Here is an 18,553-nt window from a genome sequence, read left to right on the forward strand (position 1 = left end):
ATGGAAATCACCACTTTTGTTCAAGTGAAAGTGACTGTAGTGTACGTGCATGACAAAAAAAGTTCTATCCTTACTGTTTGCAAAATTTTACCTTGTGCAATCAGTTTTGGAATGTCCTTGGTACAATTGTATGTTTTACTTCTGAAGCTTTATGTCGAAGGAATAATGAATGTCGCAATATTTATTTGTTGTGTGTAGCTTGTTACAGTCCATTGGTAATGATATACAGAGTGTTACGACCAAAATCACTCTGAGAATGATCGCACAAAAGAAACAATCAACTGATGTTCAGGCGGCTTATTAACAGTGATATTGTGGGTACAGACTGGTAATCGGTTTCACATCAGCACAATAATGATCAATATGAACAATGACAAATCGGTAATGGAATCACTTACATGCATCCAAATCTTAAATCACAAAGTCCCTTCAGTTCCCTGGTAGTGTCCAGGTACGATGTTTGATGCACAAATGAATGATCCGCGATGCACCGATGAATGATTCCTTCGACGTAAATCCAGAGGCACAGGTTACAATAGTCCGCGTTATAAATCCAGGGTATATGTCCACAATAGATCCACAGTATAATGTTCACAGTGAAATGTGCAGAATCCAACGTTATGACGACCACGTCCAGTCGATGCGTTGAATGAAGATTCACTTTATATTGTCCAGCTAGGAATCCAGCCCGTCACAGCTTTGCCGTAGCAATGTCCATTGACATAAAAACATGGAGTCTATCTCCAATGAAGGCACATTAATTCTCTGCAGGCAAAATGTCTCCCAGGCCTTATCTCCACAAACATAACAGGTCAGCAGGTAACACAGGACTGACTATAACAAGTCGCATCAGAGCCAGAAGTGACGTAACTCTCAGAGCAGAGGTGTTGGGTACTCCGCCTACTGCAGAATTTCTCTGGCTTATATACTATCCATTCACCCCTTTCTAGCACATTCTGTAACTCTCTCCAACCTGGGGCCACATAACTGAACATACTAGCAAGTCCTGGTTCCAGGAATCCTGGATGACTCACTGCATAACTATGTACAAAACATCATTACCAAGAATAACTACCAATCACATTAGGCTACAGGGACAGTGCCTCACTCAGCCAAACATGTAAGCACTTCCCAGAACATTCTGGAATGGGTGAAATAATTCTAGATTGAGTGAGCTATAATGTATTTCCTGTTACATGCATGTACTGTATAGCTACATTGTATACCACCTAGAAAATTCTCCACTGATCTGGTCAGCCTGTATGTACTATATGTATACCACATAGAATGTTCTCCATTAATCTGGTCCACCTGAGTACATACACATTAAAACAACCGTGCATATAGTACATCATACATGTCAGTGTGTACATTTGTGACAAGAGCAACATGCATACTAGAAGGATGGGGTTAATAGCCAACCATGGACTTTTGGAAACTATAATTTTCTTAATTGAATAATGGGAAGGTATCACAACAAGTTGTGTGTGGACTTTATGCTATTCTCCCTCAAAGTATTGCTAGTGTTTTTGATATGTTCTGGATTCTAAAAAAAAATGCAGGATATGTCAAGCATTATCAGCAGACATTTTGTACCACTTCAGCAAGTCACAGATGCTTATGGTCCTTTCAGATTTTTTTTCTCAAATTTATGCTGGGGCATGTATTAACATTAAGTGTGGATTACTTTAGTACTGACAATGGAAAATGGTACTATTGAAGACTGTCTGATGTCCCAAGGGTGTATGAGGTATGCATAGTGGACTACACTTGATGGACTAATCTTACAACCTGTTCTTCCCAACGCAAAGATTGTTGGAGAACCCAGTAAGAAGCTGGCGGAGGACATGGCCAAGGATGAGAAGGAGAGGGTTGCTAAGCAACGGGAGACGCTCGGTGAGGCGGGGCTGAAGGAGAAGAACGGCATTCTGGAGAAAGCAAACGAGGAAAACGAGGTTTGCAATGAACTCACTTCAGATTCATTAATCGTAATGTATCTCACCCAATATGAATTTTTGTCCTTCTGAAATACATACATTGCCTAGATTACCTAATAGGTAATCTAGGCATAGTTCAAAAGTTGCAGTCAGTGCTGGTACAGTCACGGTAAGAATTACTATAAACCATAAAATTTTGCGTGCATTCTAATTTCTCAAATTTTGCAAGTGCCAAGATTCACAAAATTCAAATTGTCTTCTTTTTTTTTGGCAAATAAGTATATTTTCCCTGACTTGTCACTGATGTATGTTAAAGGTAATGTTAATCCTCCTGCTTACTGAAAGAAGTATTAAATAAAGTGCTCTTTTATCATGAGGGAACAGGGAAAATATGTTACATTTTCTTTATATTTTCTTTTTTTTTGCTCTACATATGTGACATCTCATGCTATAGTAATCTTCTCATCCAGCGATGGTGGCGATGAAACTTAAAAACTCCGTAAATTTTGAATGGATTGTCTGATTTTCCCCAAACCTTCACTGATGTGTTCTACTAATATTGCTGAGTTCTTTCAATTCACATTTCTTTGAAGTTGAACTTGTCTTTCCAGGAATGTGTGAAACACACTTTTCAACATTGTGATGGCTAAATTTCTTAACCTCTGGCTGATTATGCTGACTGAGCTGTTTGATAATGTTTAATTGCATTATTGTCATTCCTGCGTAATAAAAGTTTCAAGAATTATGTTGTCATTATTGAGAGATCTATCAACAACTATCACAATGCTAATGAACCATTTATTGAATGGCATGTTTAAAATGTAGCATTTATTTTCATTCCTGATTCTCTAATTATAGCTTCATATCTAGGGCTCAAATAACATTATTATAGAGTTCTGAAGAGTGATGAGGTAGATATCCATTGCCGTGGAAATGTAATCTAACTTGGCCCAAGTGTTTATGTGTGCACCTGGTTCCAATCCAAGCTCTAACTAAAAAACTGTGACATCATCACCTCAGGTACTCTATTTTAGCTGGAAACATTATTAAATGACCTGTCAAAACAGCCAGAAGTCTCTGTCTTATGCTTTCAATAGCGCTGCAAATGATAAATCCACATTTAATCAAAATTCCTTGATACGTCTGCAGGTGGAAGCGTCACAAGAGATTCTGACCCAGCTCCCCGTCCCATCAACCGAGTCCATCAGCTTCCACTCCTGTCATCGTCATAGCAACATGGAGGGCGGAGCAGGGGACAAGGGCTGCCCCTTGGATGTTCAGTCCATACCGTTTGTCTTTCAGCTGGATGATATGCCTTCCAACTTTGTCAAGGTTTGAGATTCCTACTCTTTTTTTTTTTGAGAACATTTTTGTACTATTTGTTTCTTCTATACATGTATGTAACTAGTCCCTGTCTTTGTATGCATTCTTTTACCAGTATTAAAGGAAAAAATGCTGTCTATTGAATATGATACAAGTTAAGCAGGGAGAAGAAGCAAAATAATCTGTGAGAATAACCAACTATTATGGATACTGTTTTATCAAGCTGTGAAGTCAAGCAAGTGTTTGGTCAAAAGCCTAGAGTCTTGTAATCCCTGAAATCATAAATGCTATTTTTTTATTTTTCTAAATCAACCAAAGTGATGCAGTTCAAGAACTTCAACAGCCTGTCTTTTTTCTATTAATCCACAAAGTTTCTAAAGAGTTTTTATGGTTTTTTTCTGTGTCTTTTTGTGGCAGTTTCATTTTGTTGATATTGTTTTGTAATGCAGAATTAACAAATCCTTTTGCATTTGAATCCTTATAATTGTTTGCTTTAACTTCGAAATCTCAAAAGCCTTCCAATTAAGCTCTGTTTGCCTCTGTTTTTTTTTTAATTACCATGATTTTTCTCTCTCCAATCAGCAAATTTGAAAAGAAAATCTTTTGGATTTTCTGCAGATTTTATAAATTTAACCAGTGTCATCTCATTTTGTCCAATGTAATATATGTGGTGAAATTTAGAGTTGCCAATCTATTGAAGACATGACAATAATTTCCACAGCAAACTGTCCACCAGGATTTAATTGGATAACAAAGCACTACTGTTGTACCACTTTTCCCCTCACCTGTCCAGCTATGTGTTCTGATGGATACCTCTAGCATTGGTCCAGAACTGAAGCCGTTTCTCCCGATATACCTTGAGCTCCTCTTTGAATCTCCCATCATGAGAGACGGAGGTAAGGTTGAAGTGTGTTTAAAGGGCTGGTATAGTTCTGGTTGAAACCTAACTTCAGGTTTTTAACATTTTTGGGTGAGATAATGAGAAACCTCTTATGAAATACGAAAGAGCATGTAATTCCAAGAGGAATTCAACGTTTATTTGCTGAAAATTGGTTATGAAATGGCTGAGATACCCAAAACAGAGCAATACTAATAAAATGTGGGACCCACACTTTATTACGATTGCTTTCTTTTACTTTGTTAGTGGATGTCTCAGCCATTCCAAAATCGATTTTCATCAAATAAACTTTAAATTCCTCTTAGAATGGCATGCTCTGTTCCATTTCATAAGTGGTTTCTTGGTATCTCGCAAAATGTTTAAAGCCAAATCCTCAGCTCCACCAATACTGTACCATCCCTTTAATATTGCGATCACTCAGTTTCAGGTGTCCATTAGTGTCGTCTGTCTTGCATCAAACTATAACCCTTTTGTTTCAAGCTGTTTTGTAGACTCTTTTAATTTTACAGGACAATTTCTATAACACTTTTATTCCCAGCTCAATGTAGACCTTTCATTTGGCAGGACAATTTCTATAACCCTTTTATTCCCAGCTCAGTGTAGATCCTTTCATTTGGCAGGACAATTTCTATAACCCTTTTATTCCCAGCTCAGTGTAGACCCTTTCATTTGGCAGGACAATTTCTATAACCCTTTTATTCCCAGCTCAATGTAGACCCTTTCATTTGGCAAGACAATTTCTATAACCCTTTTATTCCCAGCTCAGTGTAGACCCTTTCATTTGGCAGGACAATTTCTATAACCCTTTTATTCCCAGCTCAGTGTAGACCCTTTCATTTGGCAGGACAGTTTCTATAACCCTTTTATTCCCAGCTCAGTGTAGATCCTTTCATTTGGCAGGACAATTTCTATAACCCTTTTATTCCCAGCTCAGTGTAGACCCTTTCATTTGGCAGGACAATTTCTATAACCCTTTTATTCCCAGCTCAGTGTAGACCCTTTCATTTGGCAGGACAATTTCTATAACCCTTTTATTCCCAGCTCAGTGTAGATCCTTTCATTTGGCAGGACAATTTCTATAACCCTTTTATTCCCAGCTCAGTGTAGATCCTTTCATTTGGCAGGACAATTTCTATAACCCTTTTATTCCCAGCTCAGTGTAGACCCTTTCATTTGGCAGGACAATTTCTATAACCCTTTTATTCCCAGCTCAGTGTAGACCCTTTCATTTGGCAGGACAATTTCTATAACCCTTTTATTCCCAGCTCAGTGTAGATCTTTTCATTTGGCAGGACAATTTCTATAACCCTTTTATTCCCAGCTCAGGGTAGACCCTTTCATTTGGCAGGACAATTTCTATAACCCTTTTATTCCCAGCTCAGTGTAGACCCTTTCATTTGGCAGGACAATTTCTATAACCCTTTTATTCCCAGCTCAGTGTAGATCCTTTCATTTGGCAGGACAATTTCTATAACCCTTTTATTCCCAGACCCTTTTATTCCCAGCTCAGTGTAGATCCTTTCATTTGGCAGGACAATTTCTATAACCCTTTTATTCCCAACTCAGTGTAGATCCTTTCATTTTGCAGGACAATTTCTATAACCCTTTTATTCCCAGCTCAGTGTAGACCCTTTCATTTGGCAGGACAATTTCTATAACCCTTTTATTCCCAGCTCAGTGTAGACCCTTTCATTTGGCAGGACAATTTCTATAACCCTTTTATTCCCAGCTCAGTGTAGATCCTTTCATTTGGCAGGACAATTTCTATAACCCTTTTATTCCCAGCTCAGTGTAGATCCTTTCATTTGGCAGGACAATTTCTATAACCCTTTTATTCCCAGCTCAGTGTAGATCCTTTCATTTGGCAGGACAATTTCTATAACCCTTTTATTCCCAGCTCAGTGTAGATCCTTCCATTTGGCAGGACAATTTCTATAACCCTTTATTGCATCAGCCTCGATACCTTGAATCTGAACTTAAAAGTTTTGTTTTTTCAGCAACTTTTTGAATGATGTGTGACACATTGTTGGAGCCGGGCGCTTTTGAATGTTTCTACCACAGTTAAACAATGGTAATGCTGTTTCATCACCCTCATCATCTTCATAATCTCTTCCTCCTCCCTGTCCAGTGCTGATCTCCCATGAGGATGTCATCAACCAGCTGGCAGCCGACACCCTAGCAACCAGAACATCTCTCGGCATCAGAGGTTACCGCTTCCGCTGCGGAGAATTCTCTCAGGTTGCAAGTGTTGTACTCAAGGTAAAACATGAAGAAATCAATCTCCATCTCTTCTTTTGTGTTCATGGTGATAACCTTTGACCCCACCTCATAAAATCCACAAAGAGCCACCAATCAACATGACAGATGAACTTCTGTGCTTTAAACTTTTAATATATGTAAATCTTCAAAATTGAATGTTCCAAACCTAACAACAGCAGTAAAAACAATAACAACAAATAAGGGGAATCTCAAAAATGTGGGTATTCTAATTAAAAAAAAAAAATGTTGAATTTTCTGTAATTTTTATGTATTGTTTTCCATATGTGACATCACTATTCAGTGTAGTAGTCTTCTTGTCTAGCGATGGTAGCTTTAAAACTTTGGAATTTCATAGCCTTTTATTGGATTGTCTGAGTTGATTGTCTGATTGTCTGATATTCCTCAAACTTAATGTGTTCTGCTGATATCGCTGCATTCCCTCAATTTACATAATATGTATTTGGATTTCATTCCCCTTTAAAGGGATGGTATAGGTTTGCTTGAGATGGGGCTTCAGGTTTTTAACTTTTTTTCCTTTTGATAATTAGAAATCTTTTATGAAATTCAAAGTTTATTTGATGAAAATATTAGTTTTTGAAATGGTTGAGATGTCCAAAACAAAGGGATCCTAATTAAAGGTGGGACAGGAAGGGAAAAGATTAGGGGCATACGGGAAGTAAGAGAAATAAGATATATAAATTTATATGTTACTATATACAATGTAGATGTCATTATAGTTTTTCACAAGAACTCATTGTTCCTGATTTTGCCGAAACCTTTGCCCAGGTGGAGAAGGAGAAATATGCCAGTGGTGTCAGGTGGTTGCAGGACATCCTCTACAATGTCCAGTTCACGGCTGACCGCATCAGGATCGTCGGCCAGAAGATGATGAACGATGTGGCCAAACTGAAGCGTGATGGACGCACCGTGGCACTGACCGTCCTGAGGGACGTCAACTTTGGCAAAGGTCTGGGAGGAATTTTGATTGTTGGCAAGATTAGAATCAGTAAAACAACAAACAAGAAAAAAGAAAAGAAAACCCAAATACACAAAAACAAGAAATTAATTTCCACATTCTGAATCATGTATTAGAAAGGACTACTTCATTTGATTTGATTGCTATTATTACCATAATCTAATTATTGTTTGATAAATGTTTTCTTTGTGTATTCTGTATTATTCTTTCATCTTTTGTTCCATGGATGTAAAGAAAAAAAAAATGCTGAATGTGCAAAGTTTTATTTTGTTCTTTATTCTCTGATTTTTCCAAAAAGATTACACTACTGTTAGCTCTTGAGAGCAGTTTACTGAAATTACCTCCCTTCCAAATTTTCACTACTCTCAGAGTCTTGTCACATTTGTCATGCATTGGAAAGAAAAATTCATGATAAACATGGATTCTAAAAATGATTCTATGACAAATTATCGTTAAGAGACCAATATGTGAACATCAAGTTTTGGACAACACTTCTTGCAGTGGAACCGAAACATTTCAAGACAAAACAAAAACATCCAGATCAAAGTAGCAAAACATGAACAAACATAATAGTCCCACATATCCATTTGATGAGGCATTTTTCACAGTACCTACATGTAGTTGGAGGGCAACGGTAATCATATTTGACTTTTGAAAGCCACATGATAAGTGCTATGTAGCGCGGTAAACCCCTTCAAACAATGTAAGGACACTGTCTCTCGAAATAATTGGTTTAGTTTTCATATTAATTTTGTCATTATAACTCATGTTTTGGTCATTATATTTTATTATTTCCATTATTCAACTGTTTGATGATAATGTTTCTAACGGTGAACCAAATTGTCTTCAACCTGTACAGAGAGTAATCACCACGTGTCAAGTATGATCCGCCAGCACTGCTTCCTCACTCAGCTCATGAAGAGACTGGATGAAGACCAAACAGAAGTAGGTCCTGGTCCTTATTACTTCTAGTTTCAGATCAGAGTTGTGACCATGTTTCTTTTATTGATTGTGAGTCTAGTTTTCGAGGTCTTTTACTTTCATTTCTTTCATGAACTATCCAAGAAATCAATAGATTTACTTGTAGTACTTGATAATTATCACAAATTCGAATCCTCCAGATATGGTATGCAAATTTGTTTTTTTTTTATGAGTTCCGTTGTGTTTTATTTGCTCTAGCCTTCTTTTTTACCACATAATACTGGTATATTACCACTTGTATACTTCTTATTGTCCCCGCCGAACGAGTTCGAGCAGGGGACTATGAAACGGGCTCCGTACGTGTGTGTGTCCGTGTGTCCGTGTGTCCGTGTGTGCGTCCGTGTGTGATCAAAATGTTCAATTTGCTACTTCTCTGTCATTTATGAGCCAATTTTGGTTCTGTTTGCTTTATATGATAGCACTACATTGGAGTATTGAAACTTCTACACAGAATTTCAGTTGTGACCTTTGACCTTGACCTTTGACCTTATTGTACATTTTGCTACAAAATGCTACTTCTTCGCCATTTCTAAGCCAATTTCGATTCTGTTTGCTTTATGTGATGGCACTAGGTGAGGGCTTCAAAACTTCTATGCAGAATTTTTACCTTTGACTTCTTTGACCTTTGACCTTGATTTTTGACCTATATTGTACATTTTGCTACAAAATGCTACTCCTTCACTATTTCTAACCCGATTTCGATTCCGTGTGCTTTATGTGATGGCACTACATAGGTGAGGGCTTCAAAACTTCTATTCAGAATTTTGACATTTGACTTCTTTGACCTTTGACCTTGATTTTTGACCTATATTGTACATTTTGCTACAAAATGCTACTTCCGGCGGGGACATATTTTACGCACCGCGTAATTTCTACTTTTCCTTCTTGTTGCATGATTCTTTTCCTTCCAATGTGATGTCATACACTGTAGTTCTATGTTAATTGCATAGTTCAAAGTTACTCAGTACCTTGTTTGATGATAATTGTAACACCCTCTATGTGTTCAGTGTTAAGACTGCCCTGAATGAATACCAAACAAAAGTACTATGCATCTCACCAAACAGTATTGTAGAAAATTTGATGTCTGGATATGAATTAACGTGGCAGGGCAGGACAAAAGCTATTGCCCCCACTTGCCCAAAGGCTTGTGAGCAAGATTACCAAACTTTGTAAAATTTGGTGACCTTGATCACATGTTCACACCTCGATTTTAGCATCCTGTATGACTTTTGTTTTAATTAAAGTACTTTGTGGGACATTAAAGATCATTTTTAGCATAATCAAGGCCAAGTTCTTGATGCGTTTTAACCCTATTCTAACTGGGGGGGGGGGGGTCAAATTGACCCCCCCCTCGACGTTTCGCGCCACGATTTCGCAACGCGCAAAGATTTTGCCGCGTCGTTTCACGACTTTTTTCATTGAAGTCTCCCGCATATTTTGAGACCAAATTTGCGACGTCCGGGTACACCGTTTTGAAGTTACGTAATGTATTGCATATGCATGTCAACCAAAAAACAGCTCAAATTCATGATATCGTGTGCAAATCCAATGCAAATTGTGTTTTTTGGTTAAATTGATATAAATTAGATTATTTCAACTTTTAACTGTTGAAATTAATCAATTCTAGTGTAGATAAGCCTGAAAAAGTGCCTGCAACAAATTTTGGCAAAAAAACATTAGAAAACAAAAGGTCAAAAAACAATAAAATACATAAGAAATTAAAACAATAAAAAACAAAAGAAATTGATTTTGATTATGATATTTTTTTACACGAAAATTGTTTGATGTGTCTTGAGGAATTCAGACATAAAAATTTAGCAATCCTCCAGTCTTTTTAATGGAGTTATAGGTAAAAATATGATTTCATGCACAAATTTGCATAATTAATTTATTAAAAATAGAAAGGCAATATTTTTCTATTGAATGACCATGTAATCTTGTAGTTGACATCCAGCTCTATCTTCAGGCAAAATTTCGCGGCGATCACGCGATCGGCGGCCGAGATCTGAAGGGGGGGTCAAATTGACCCCCCCCTCAGTAAAAACTTGGTCTCAAATAGCCCAGTTAGAATAGGGTTAAATGAGTCCTCTTCCATCCCATGGAATCTTTGGTTATTCACATGTGTATAAATGTAGTATATTGTCATCTTGGCTACTCGGAAAACATGACTACCACACCAAGCGCAACCAAAATATCACCATACATATCCTAGTTTGAAAGTGTTGTGTTGTTAAATCCATTCACATGTGTTTGTAGGTCACCAAGCAGTTCAACAAGCTTCGCGACCTCCTCACCTCACCGTCCAACCTGCGCGTTCACATGACGGCCAACGTGAAGGATCTTCCGACACCCCAGTTACCATGGCAACAGAGCTTCATCCAGAAAGGAGTGTCTGCAGACACCAGAAGGTACAGTTTCATTTTGGTCTCCCATCCTTCCTATGTCTGTTGTGTTTGATGTGATGCTCAGTTGCATTGAATTTAATGAAATTGAATTGAATTGAATTAGATTAAATTGAATTAAATTGGATTAAGCCATGTGACCAGTGACTTTACGATTATCTGAAAAACAAGGCAGTAAAGAAAAGGTGCTTTGTCGAAGGAATAAATGCTTCTGATAGGGGATTTGAACTAGGGCCCTCATGATTTAGAGTCTGTGGTGATAACAAATGGGTCAGCTACACCCTCAAATATTTTGAGTTGAAGAGATTTTTCTCAGAACTACTTCATAAATTTCGGTTTGACTTTAGGAGCAACCCATAGATTTAGGAGTTTAATGAAGAATTTTGTCAGTCATCAGTGAAAAATAACGGTTTTGTAGTAGAATCTTTTGTAAACACTGTATTATTTATTGGGTAGCGAAATTAAAAGAATAATGTTAAAGAACATTTCTGACTAAGGTGTTATAATGAGATGTTCAAATGAATGGAAAACAAAATCTGGTGTTCAACAATTGATGAAAATTGTTCTCTTACTCCTAGATCTGTATGAACAAATCTTATGCGAAACCACTCACGAACTGCTAATCCAAAGCCAACAGTTTCTGAGAAAAATTAGAGTTTCATGAACGAGGTCAATCACTGACTTCCACTAATCGAAGCATTCAGAGTTAGAAGGATGGTACAGTTTCGGTTGAGATGGGGCTTGAGGTGTCCTACATTTTTCAATGATGATTTTTATGCCTCCGCCACAAAGTGGTGCCGGAGGCATTATGTTTTCGGGTTGTCCGTCCGTCCGTCCTTCTGTCCGTCCTTCCGTCTGTCCTTCCGTCCGTCCTTCTGTCCTTCCGTCCGTCCTTCTGTCCTTCCGTCCGTCCTTAATGAATTTTGTGGACAGGGTAACTATCAAAACCTTTTGAGGTATCCTAATGAAACTTGGCATGTATGTGTATTAGGGGGTGAAGTTGTGCCTATCAACTTTTGGGTGCACATGCTCAAGGTCAAAGGTCAAAAGGTCAAGGTCAAATACATAAAATTTCTCTATTTCCACCATATCTATGCAATGCCTGAAGATATTTTCTTGAAACTTAGTGTATACATATATTACCCAATTAAGATTCTCTGGTGAAAGTTTGGGTCATGAGGTCAAAGGTCAAAGGTCAAAAGGTCAAGTAAAAATATTAAAACTTCACCTTTTTTCTCTGTACCTTGGAAATTGTTCAAGGTATCTTCATGGAACATAGTATATATACGTGTACTGACTAGCAGTGATTATCTAGAGAATTTAGGGTTCATTGGGTCAAAGGTCAGGGGTCGAAGGTCAAGGGCAACACTTCAAAATTTTACTATTTCCGTCATGTTTATGCAATGCCAGCAGGATTATTTTTTTTTTACACTTGGTGTGTGCATGTATAACCTAATAGAAATTCTCTGGAAAGTTTTTTTTTTCTTTTGTTTTTGCCTCAAAGGTCAAAAGGTCAAAGATCAAGTGAAAGTGCTGAATTAAGTTTTTCCTCCATATCTCGGAAGTGACTCAAGTTATCTTGAAACGTACTACATATTTATGCATGTTTTGCCTGACAGTGATTATCTTATGAATTTTAGGGTCAAAGGCCAGATGAAAATGGTAACAATTTACTATTCAATACAGAAATTGCACTTTTTCTCTATAGGGAGGTACCTTGAAAATTACTCAATGACTGGGGGGGGGGGGGGGGCAGAAATGTATGAATGGGTCAAAGTCAAGGTAAAGTCCTTAAAATCCCAAATACATGCTCTCCTATTCATCCAATTAAACTTAGGTCAAGGAAGGTGAACATTCCAACACATTTGTGACAAACTTGTCATTTTGATATTTTGCCAATTTTGTGAAAATGTAATCACACATTGTCCACATGTACTATCTAGACCTATTAGGAGAATCATGCATTATGGCGGAGGCATACCAGTCGCCATAGCAACATTTCTAGTTAAGATAATGAGATACCTGCTATGAAATACAAAGAACATATAATTCTAAAAGGAATTCAGAGTTTATTTGATGAAAATCGGTTTTGAAAGGGCTGAGATATCCCAAATAAAGCGATCCTAATAAAGGTTGGCGCCCCACTTTTATTAGGATTGCTTTGTTATACCCCCGCCAAACGAAGTTTGAAGGGGGTATATAGCGGTCGGTCCGTTGCAAATCTTGCGTCGCGAACTACTTCCTCAGTTTTCAACCGATTCCCATAAAACTTGGCACAGATGTGTGCCTTGGGTTGTAGATGTGCAAGACGTATTTTTTGACAGTACCCAAAAGTACGTTGCCATGGTAACGGCATATTATGGGCAAAAATGGGTACAAATCTTGCGTCGCGAACTCCTCCCACAGTTTTTGATCAATTTTTATGAAATTAGGTACAGATGTTCATCTGAATATGTTAATGTGCAAGACACATATTTCCGCAGTGGCAAAAAGTGCGTTGCCATGGTAACGGCATGTTATTGGTAAAATATAGGGCAAAATGCTTCATGGCAAAACTGCTTCATCAGTGTTCTTCCAATTCTCATGGAATTCATATTGAATGTTTGTCTTCGAATATAGGTCAGCATGACACATTTCTTGACAGTGACAAAAAGTATCTTGCCATGGTAACAGCTCACATATTATGAGCCAAAATGATGGAAAATTTTGTGTTGCAAACTACTTCCTCAGTTTTTGCCCAATTTCCATGAAACTTGGTACAGATGTGTGCCTTTGGTTGTAGATGTGCAAGACGCATTTTTCGACAGTACCCGAAAGTACGTTGCCATGGTAACGGCATATTAATGGCAGAAGATCAAGGAAAGATCTTGCGGATTTAACTACTTCCTCAGTTTTTTGACCAAAGCTTATGAAATGTTGTTTTGACCAAAGCTTATGAAATGTTGTTTGGCGGGGGTATAACCAGTCGCTGTAGCAACATTTCTAGTTTTTACTTTGTATTTAGATATCTCAGCCCTTTCAAAACAGATTTTCATCAAATAAAATTTGAATTCCTCTTTGAATTGTATGCTCTTCTAACTTTCATAAAGTGGTTTCTGAGTATCTCGCAAAAAGCTAAAAGCTGAATCCTCACCACAACCAATGTTATACCATCCCCTTAACTGTGAACTGCAATGATTTGACACCTTTAAATACTGGGAATACTAGATATTCAAGGTTATCGCTTTTATCTTGAAAGTGCCAAGCAAGTCACCTGGGCTAATGGACTCCTGGATGGGTCATCGTCCAAGCCCCTCGGTCAGATTGTTGGTGTGGGGTCAGTGGAGTCTGCCTTCTTCGTCCAGACTGCCCCCTGTGTGGACAGCTTCTTACACCCAGATCTACCGGCCATCATGGTCTACATGGAATGTCTGTGTGCCCTTGAGGTAAGGCTCATACTTTTTGTGGCACTAGTGCAGTTTTTTTTATCCATATGCTGACATTTCATATTCCACTTCATCAATTTTCATCAAATTTTGCAACAATGTAAAGTAATTTGTAACATGTCACCCAGCAAAATTAGATTCAAATTGTGAGCTGCTGGAAGCATTAATGTCAGCTTCAAATTTTGACATCGTCAGCCTTTAGGATTACTCACATTTTGTAAATTGTGTACTCAGCCATCCCAAACTTATGGCTAAATCTAACTAATTCATGATTTTACTCGGTTCTCTTTTACTTTCTGTAATGGAAATGGGTTGTTCGTGGCGAGGCTCCTGATAAATGGGCCTTGATATGTTGGTTGAGGGTTTTCTTTGTTTTGTTTTGTCTTATTTTTACAGCTATATTGTATGACATATTAACCCAGCGCCGGTGGGAATCTAATGAACGCGGTACAGAAATGTATTGGGGCAATCAAGAATCTCATATTAGAAGGTTTAAACGAAAATGTTTGTACTTGTCTCTAAGGGCCCAATGTGGCGTCAGATCCGAGGCCTGGGCTTTGCCTACCACTACCGGATGTATGTCAGGCCAGAGGAGGGCTTGCTCTACTTCCAGCTCTTCAAGTGCACTCATGTGGTCAGTGCCTACAGGCAGGCCAAGGAGATTGTGGTAAGCTATAGAGGGAAGATCCCCCTGGCTCTTTGATGGGCTTGAAAAGGCCCCTAAGGGATAAAAACAGTTCCTTTTGTTTTTGTGATGGGCTTGAAAGGGGGTCTAATTGATCCTCCCAGTCTTGCGATGGGATTGAAAAAGGGTAAAACAGTTTCTTCTTTTATTTTGGTCGGCCTGAACAGGATAACAGTTCCTTTTTTGTTTGTTTTTGTTTTGTTTTGATAATCCTGAAGGGGGTCTAACTCATCATCTCATTCTTGTGGTGAGCTTGAAAAAGGGTTTGATAGTTTCTTTTGTTTTGTCCTTTTTTGGGATAGGATTGGAAAAAGGAATTAAGCAGTTTCATGTGTTTTTGTGGTGGTTTGAAAAGGGATGCAACATTTTCTTCTCTTTGTTGAGAAGAGCTTGAAAAAAAGGGTTTAACAGTTCCTCCTGTCTTGATGATGAAATTGTGAAGGGCCATAACAAGTCCCCCTTTATTTGTTTTTTATTTTTTCTTTTCGGAGGGAATGTAACAGTTCCAAATGCACCAAATTTTAGTTTGATGTGCTGAACGAATCCTACTTTAACTTTAAACATTGCCTTTATTTTTCCCATTGATTATTAAACATTTACACCATGAATTAGATATTGTAATGTGTTCTCTCCATGCACTGTCATTTAAATCCACACATGTTAATTCACACTGCAGGAGGGGTACTTGGACGGTAAGACTGAGTTTACCAGTGACCAGCTAGAGGCAGCCATCAGTAGTGTCCTGTATGAGGTCATCGAGAGAGAGGAGACAGTTGCATCTACCTCCAATGAATCACTCCTGAACTACTTCCGGGGCGTAGGTCAGAGCTACAACAGGTGAGCCTCTTATAGAGTACCAAAGTGATGTCACAGCCTTTCTTTATAACTTGGGTTGGAACCAGGGGCTCATCTCATAAACCGTTATGTTAGACATTTTTTTTTTTTTCTTCTGATGAACTGTTATAAGCTGCTGAAATTCCTGTATCTGATTTGATGAGAGCAAATTTGTCCATCTTGTCATTTATCGGACAAAACACTTCATGAAATGCCCCCCAGGTGTGGACATGGTTTAGCATTAATAGGGCTCACAGATTTATTCAGGCCAGGTGAGGTTGTTTAGAACCGGTTTCCATGGCATGAATGGCTGTGACATCTCACTTCGGTACTCTGTAGTTGCACTTTTATGTGGTGTAAGGTCCCGGCACATTTGTCATGTCATTCCAAAAAGGGCATCCATCTCAGAGATCATTACCTCTTCACTATCATTAGGACATTGTTCATTTGCTCATATTACCATTATATTAAGCTGTTAAAGACTAGTCATGAATATACTCAGGGAGGTGTTCATGGAAAGTTCATGTTACAGCTAAATCAGGTTGTCCTTGTTAGGTTAAAAAAAACCCAAATAATGAAAAAGATAGACTATGCATCTGGCTATATTAATCCCTCTCATGCTTATTGAATGCTTAGTTTTAACTTTTTTTTATTTATTTATTTATTTATTTATTTATTTATTTTCTGCAAATTGCAATAAGTTGTCAAAGTAAGTTCAAGGAATGTATAACCTGATTAAAAGAATGATAATGCTTAATTAAAGTTGGGAACAACTTTTGTTTTCATATTTTCATTTAAGGTAACATAGACATAATACTCATTGTCCCTATCCATAATATACACTCCGCATTTTCACTGTTCTAGAATACATGTGAGACCATTCATACTTTCAACCCTGTTCTTTTCTACAATAACTTCACTGTACCTGTGTTTTATGAAAACAAATAACTAGTAATGAAGTACACAAACAAAATTCTGTACGAGCTTTTGTATATCTGTTGGGTGTTTCATATTTACAAGCATGAATCTTTTGTGATATCCAGGGAGCTTTTGAAGAAAATCTCTGATGTGAAAGTGGCAGACCTGATGCGGGTGGGCGAGACATACTTCCGACCCCTCTTTGACCCAAGCAAGGCAAAGTGCGCCCTCTGCTGTCAGCCATCAAAGGTGGACGAGATACGAGAGGCCTTCAAGGAGTAAGTCTACTTCAATGAGATGACTTATTTAAATTAATGAAATTCTTGCCTGGGGTTGTTTTTATTGCAAGTGATTGACAAAATATATTTTGTAATTTTGTCTCATCTCTCCCATTATTATGGGGTGACATTTTGAAGACGAAATTTCATACAGCCGTACAACATAAAGTGGAAAAAAAAAAACATTTCTGAGCATTGCATCTTTATACATGTGTATATGTGTATGTTTGTATGCATTGCTCAGTGATGTGTGTATGTATATTAAAAAGAACAACAAAAATATGACTTATGCCTCTGATGTGTGATCTGTTGCAATTAAGATGGTAGTTTTGAAGGGATGGTATAGTATTGGTTGAGATGAGAATTCAGGTTTTTATTTTTTGAGATACATAGAAACCATTTTATAGAATGAGCATACAATTATAAGAGGAATTAAAGGTTTATTCGATGAAAATTAATTTTGAAATGGCTGATATATCTAGAAACAGAGTAAAACAAAGCAATTTTAGTAAAAGGTGGGATCCACCTTTTACTAGGATTAATGCTCTTGTTTGGATGTCTTAGCCATTTGAAAACCAATTTTCATCAAATAAAATTATGTGCTCTTTCATATTTCAATAAGGTGTCTCATCACCTAAAAAAAAAAAAAAAATCATAAAAACCCTTGGAAACATGAAGCCCCATGTCAACCAAAACTGTACCATCACTTCAAAGTTTGGCACACAACCTTATATGCTGTTATATGGAAAAAAGAAAATGTACATCAAATAGTGCTGTGTGTCTTTCGGTCCTGTTTATCCAATTCATCTTATCATCCTAGAAAATGGTGGCATTGAATATATCTATGTTGCTGATATGTAAATGATATGTAAATATACAATGGGTCTGCATGATTTGACCCCCATGTTCCCAGTGATGACGAGCTATGTTGTAGCACTGATTTATCTTTAATAGTGTGTACAAGATTTTCATGTCTGGATGCTCAGTGCTCTGTAAGTAACCAGGTATAAATGAAAGGCATTATGTAAATACTATTTATTTTGTAAAATGTATGTTTGTATGTCTGGAAATTGCTGGGAAACAAGAGGAGATTCTCAGTGCATGTAATCAGACGGTGTGCAGCCCTAGTAAGTGTTGAAAGTTATCATTTTCTCACTACTCTATATTTTCACACTTTGCAGATTTGGGCGTGAACTTTCTGTGATGCCATCACTGGAGGAAGGATTGCAATAAATGGCAAACAAACCGTGAGGATGTCATCCAGCATATCGCCATGACAACAGGCTGACTGTGTAAAACATCTGCCCGAAAGCATTCTATTTTCTTTCATCGTGCATACACATTCCCCCCCCCCCCCCACTCTTTTCTAATGTTTGGGGTATAGATAAATGAGGAATAAATAGAGAAGTGGAATGATAAAAGGATATTTTTCTCTTTGATTTAACCTGTTGAAGATGAGTCCGGAGAATACAATGTACTTGAGCAGGCGTCCATGGGAAATGCCTGTACAAAGTCAGTCCATCCTCAATGGGTTAATAGTATCTTGTTTGATGTATACAGTGTATGTGACAGAATGAAATATTTTACTCCCAAAATAGTATATTAGATAGTATTAGTTTGTTTTGTGCATAATTATA

At 37.7% G+C, this 18,553-nt stretch overlaps 1 protein-coding gene across 1 annotated transcript in view; it reads left to right on the forward strand.

Annotated features, from left to right (window-relative positions):
- The window catches only part of LOC139719285 (uncharacterized protein C05D11.1-like), a 35,208-nt gene extending 17,008 nt beyond the window's left edge, over positions 1 to 18,200 (forward strand). The window contains 12 exon segments of the mRNA XM_071630706.1: positions 1,812 to 1,955; positions 3,087 to 3,269; positions 4,054 to 4,156; positions 6,287 to 6,417; positions 7,204 to 7,384; positions 8,253 to 8,338; positions 10,631 to 10,782; positions 14,015 to 14,201; positions 14,725 to 14,868; positions 15,563 to 15,723; positions 16,764 to 16,916; positions 18,098 to 18,200. Of these exon segments, the coding sequence (XP_071486807.1) occupies positions 1,812 to 1,955; positions 3,087 to 3,269; positions 4,054 to 4,156; positions 6,287 to 6,417; positions 7,204 to 7,384; positions 8,253 to 8,338; positions 10,631 to 10,782; positions 14,015 to 14,201; positions 14,725 to 14,868; positions 15,563 to 15,723; positions 16,764 to 16,916; positions 18,098 to 18,149 (1,677 nt within the window). The 3' untranslated portion in view covers positions 18,150 to 18,200.
- Positions 18,201 to 18,553: the final 353 nt, after the last annotated feature.

Source organism: Diadema antillarum, unplaced genomic scaffold (assembly GCF_040938485.1).
Source record: "Diadema antillarum isolate AM-2024a unplaced genomic scaffold, OU_Dant_1.0 scf00000108, whole genome shotgun sequence".
In the NCBI taxonomy this organism is placed as follows: Eukaryota; Metazoa; Echinodermata; class Echinoidea; order Diadematoida; family Diadematidae; genus Diadema; species Diadema antillarum.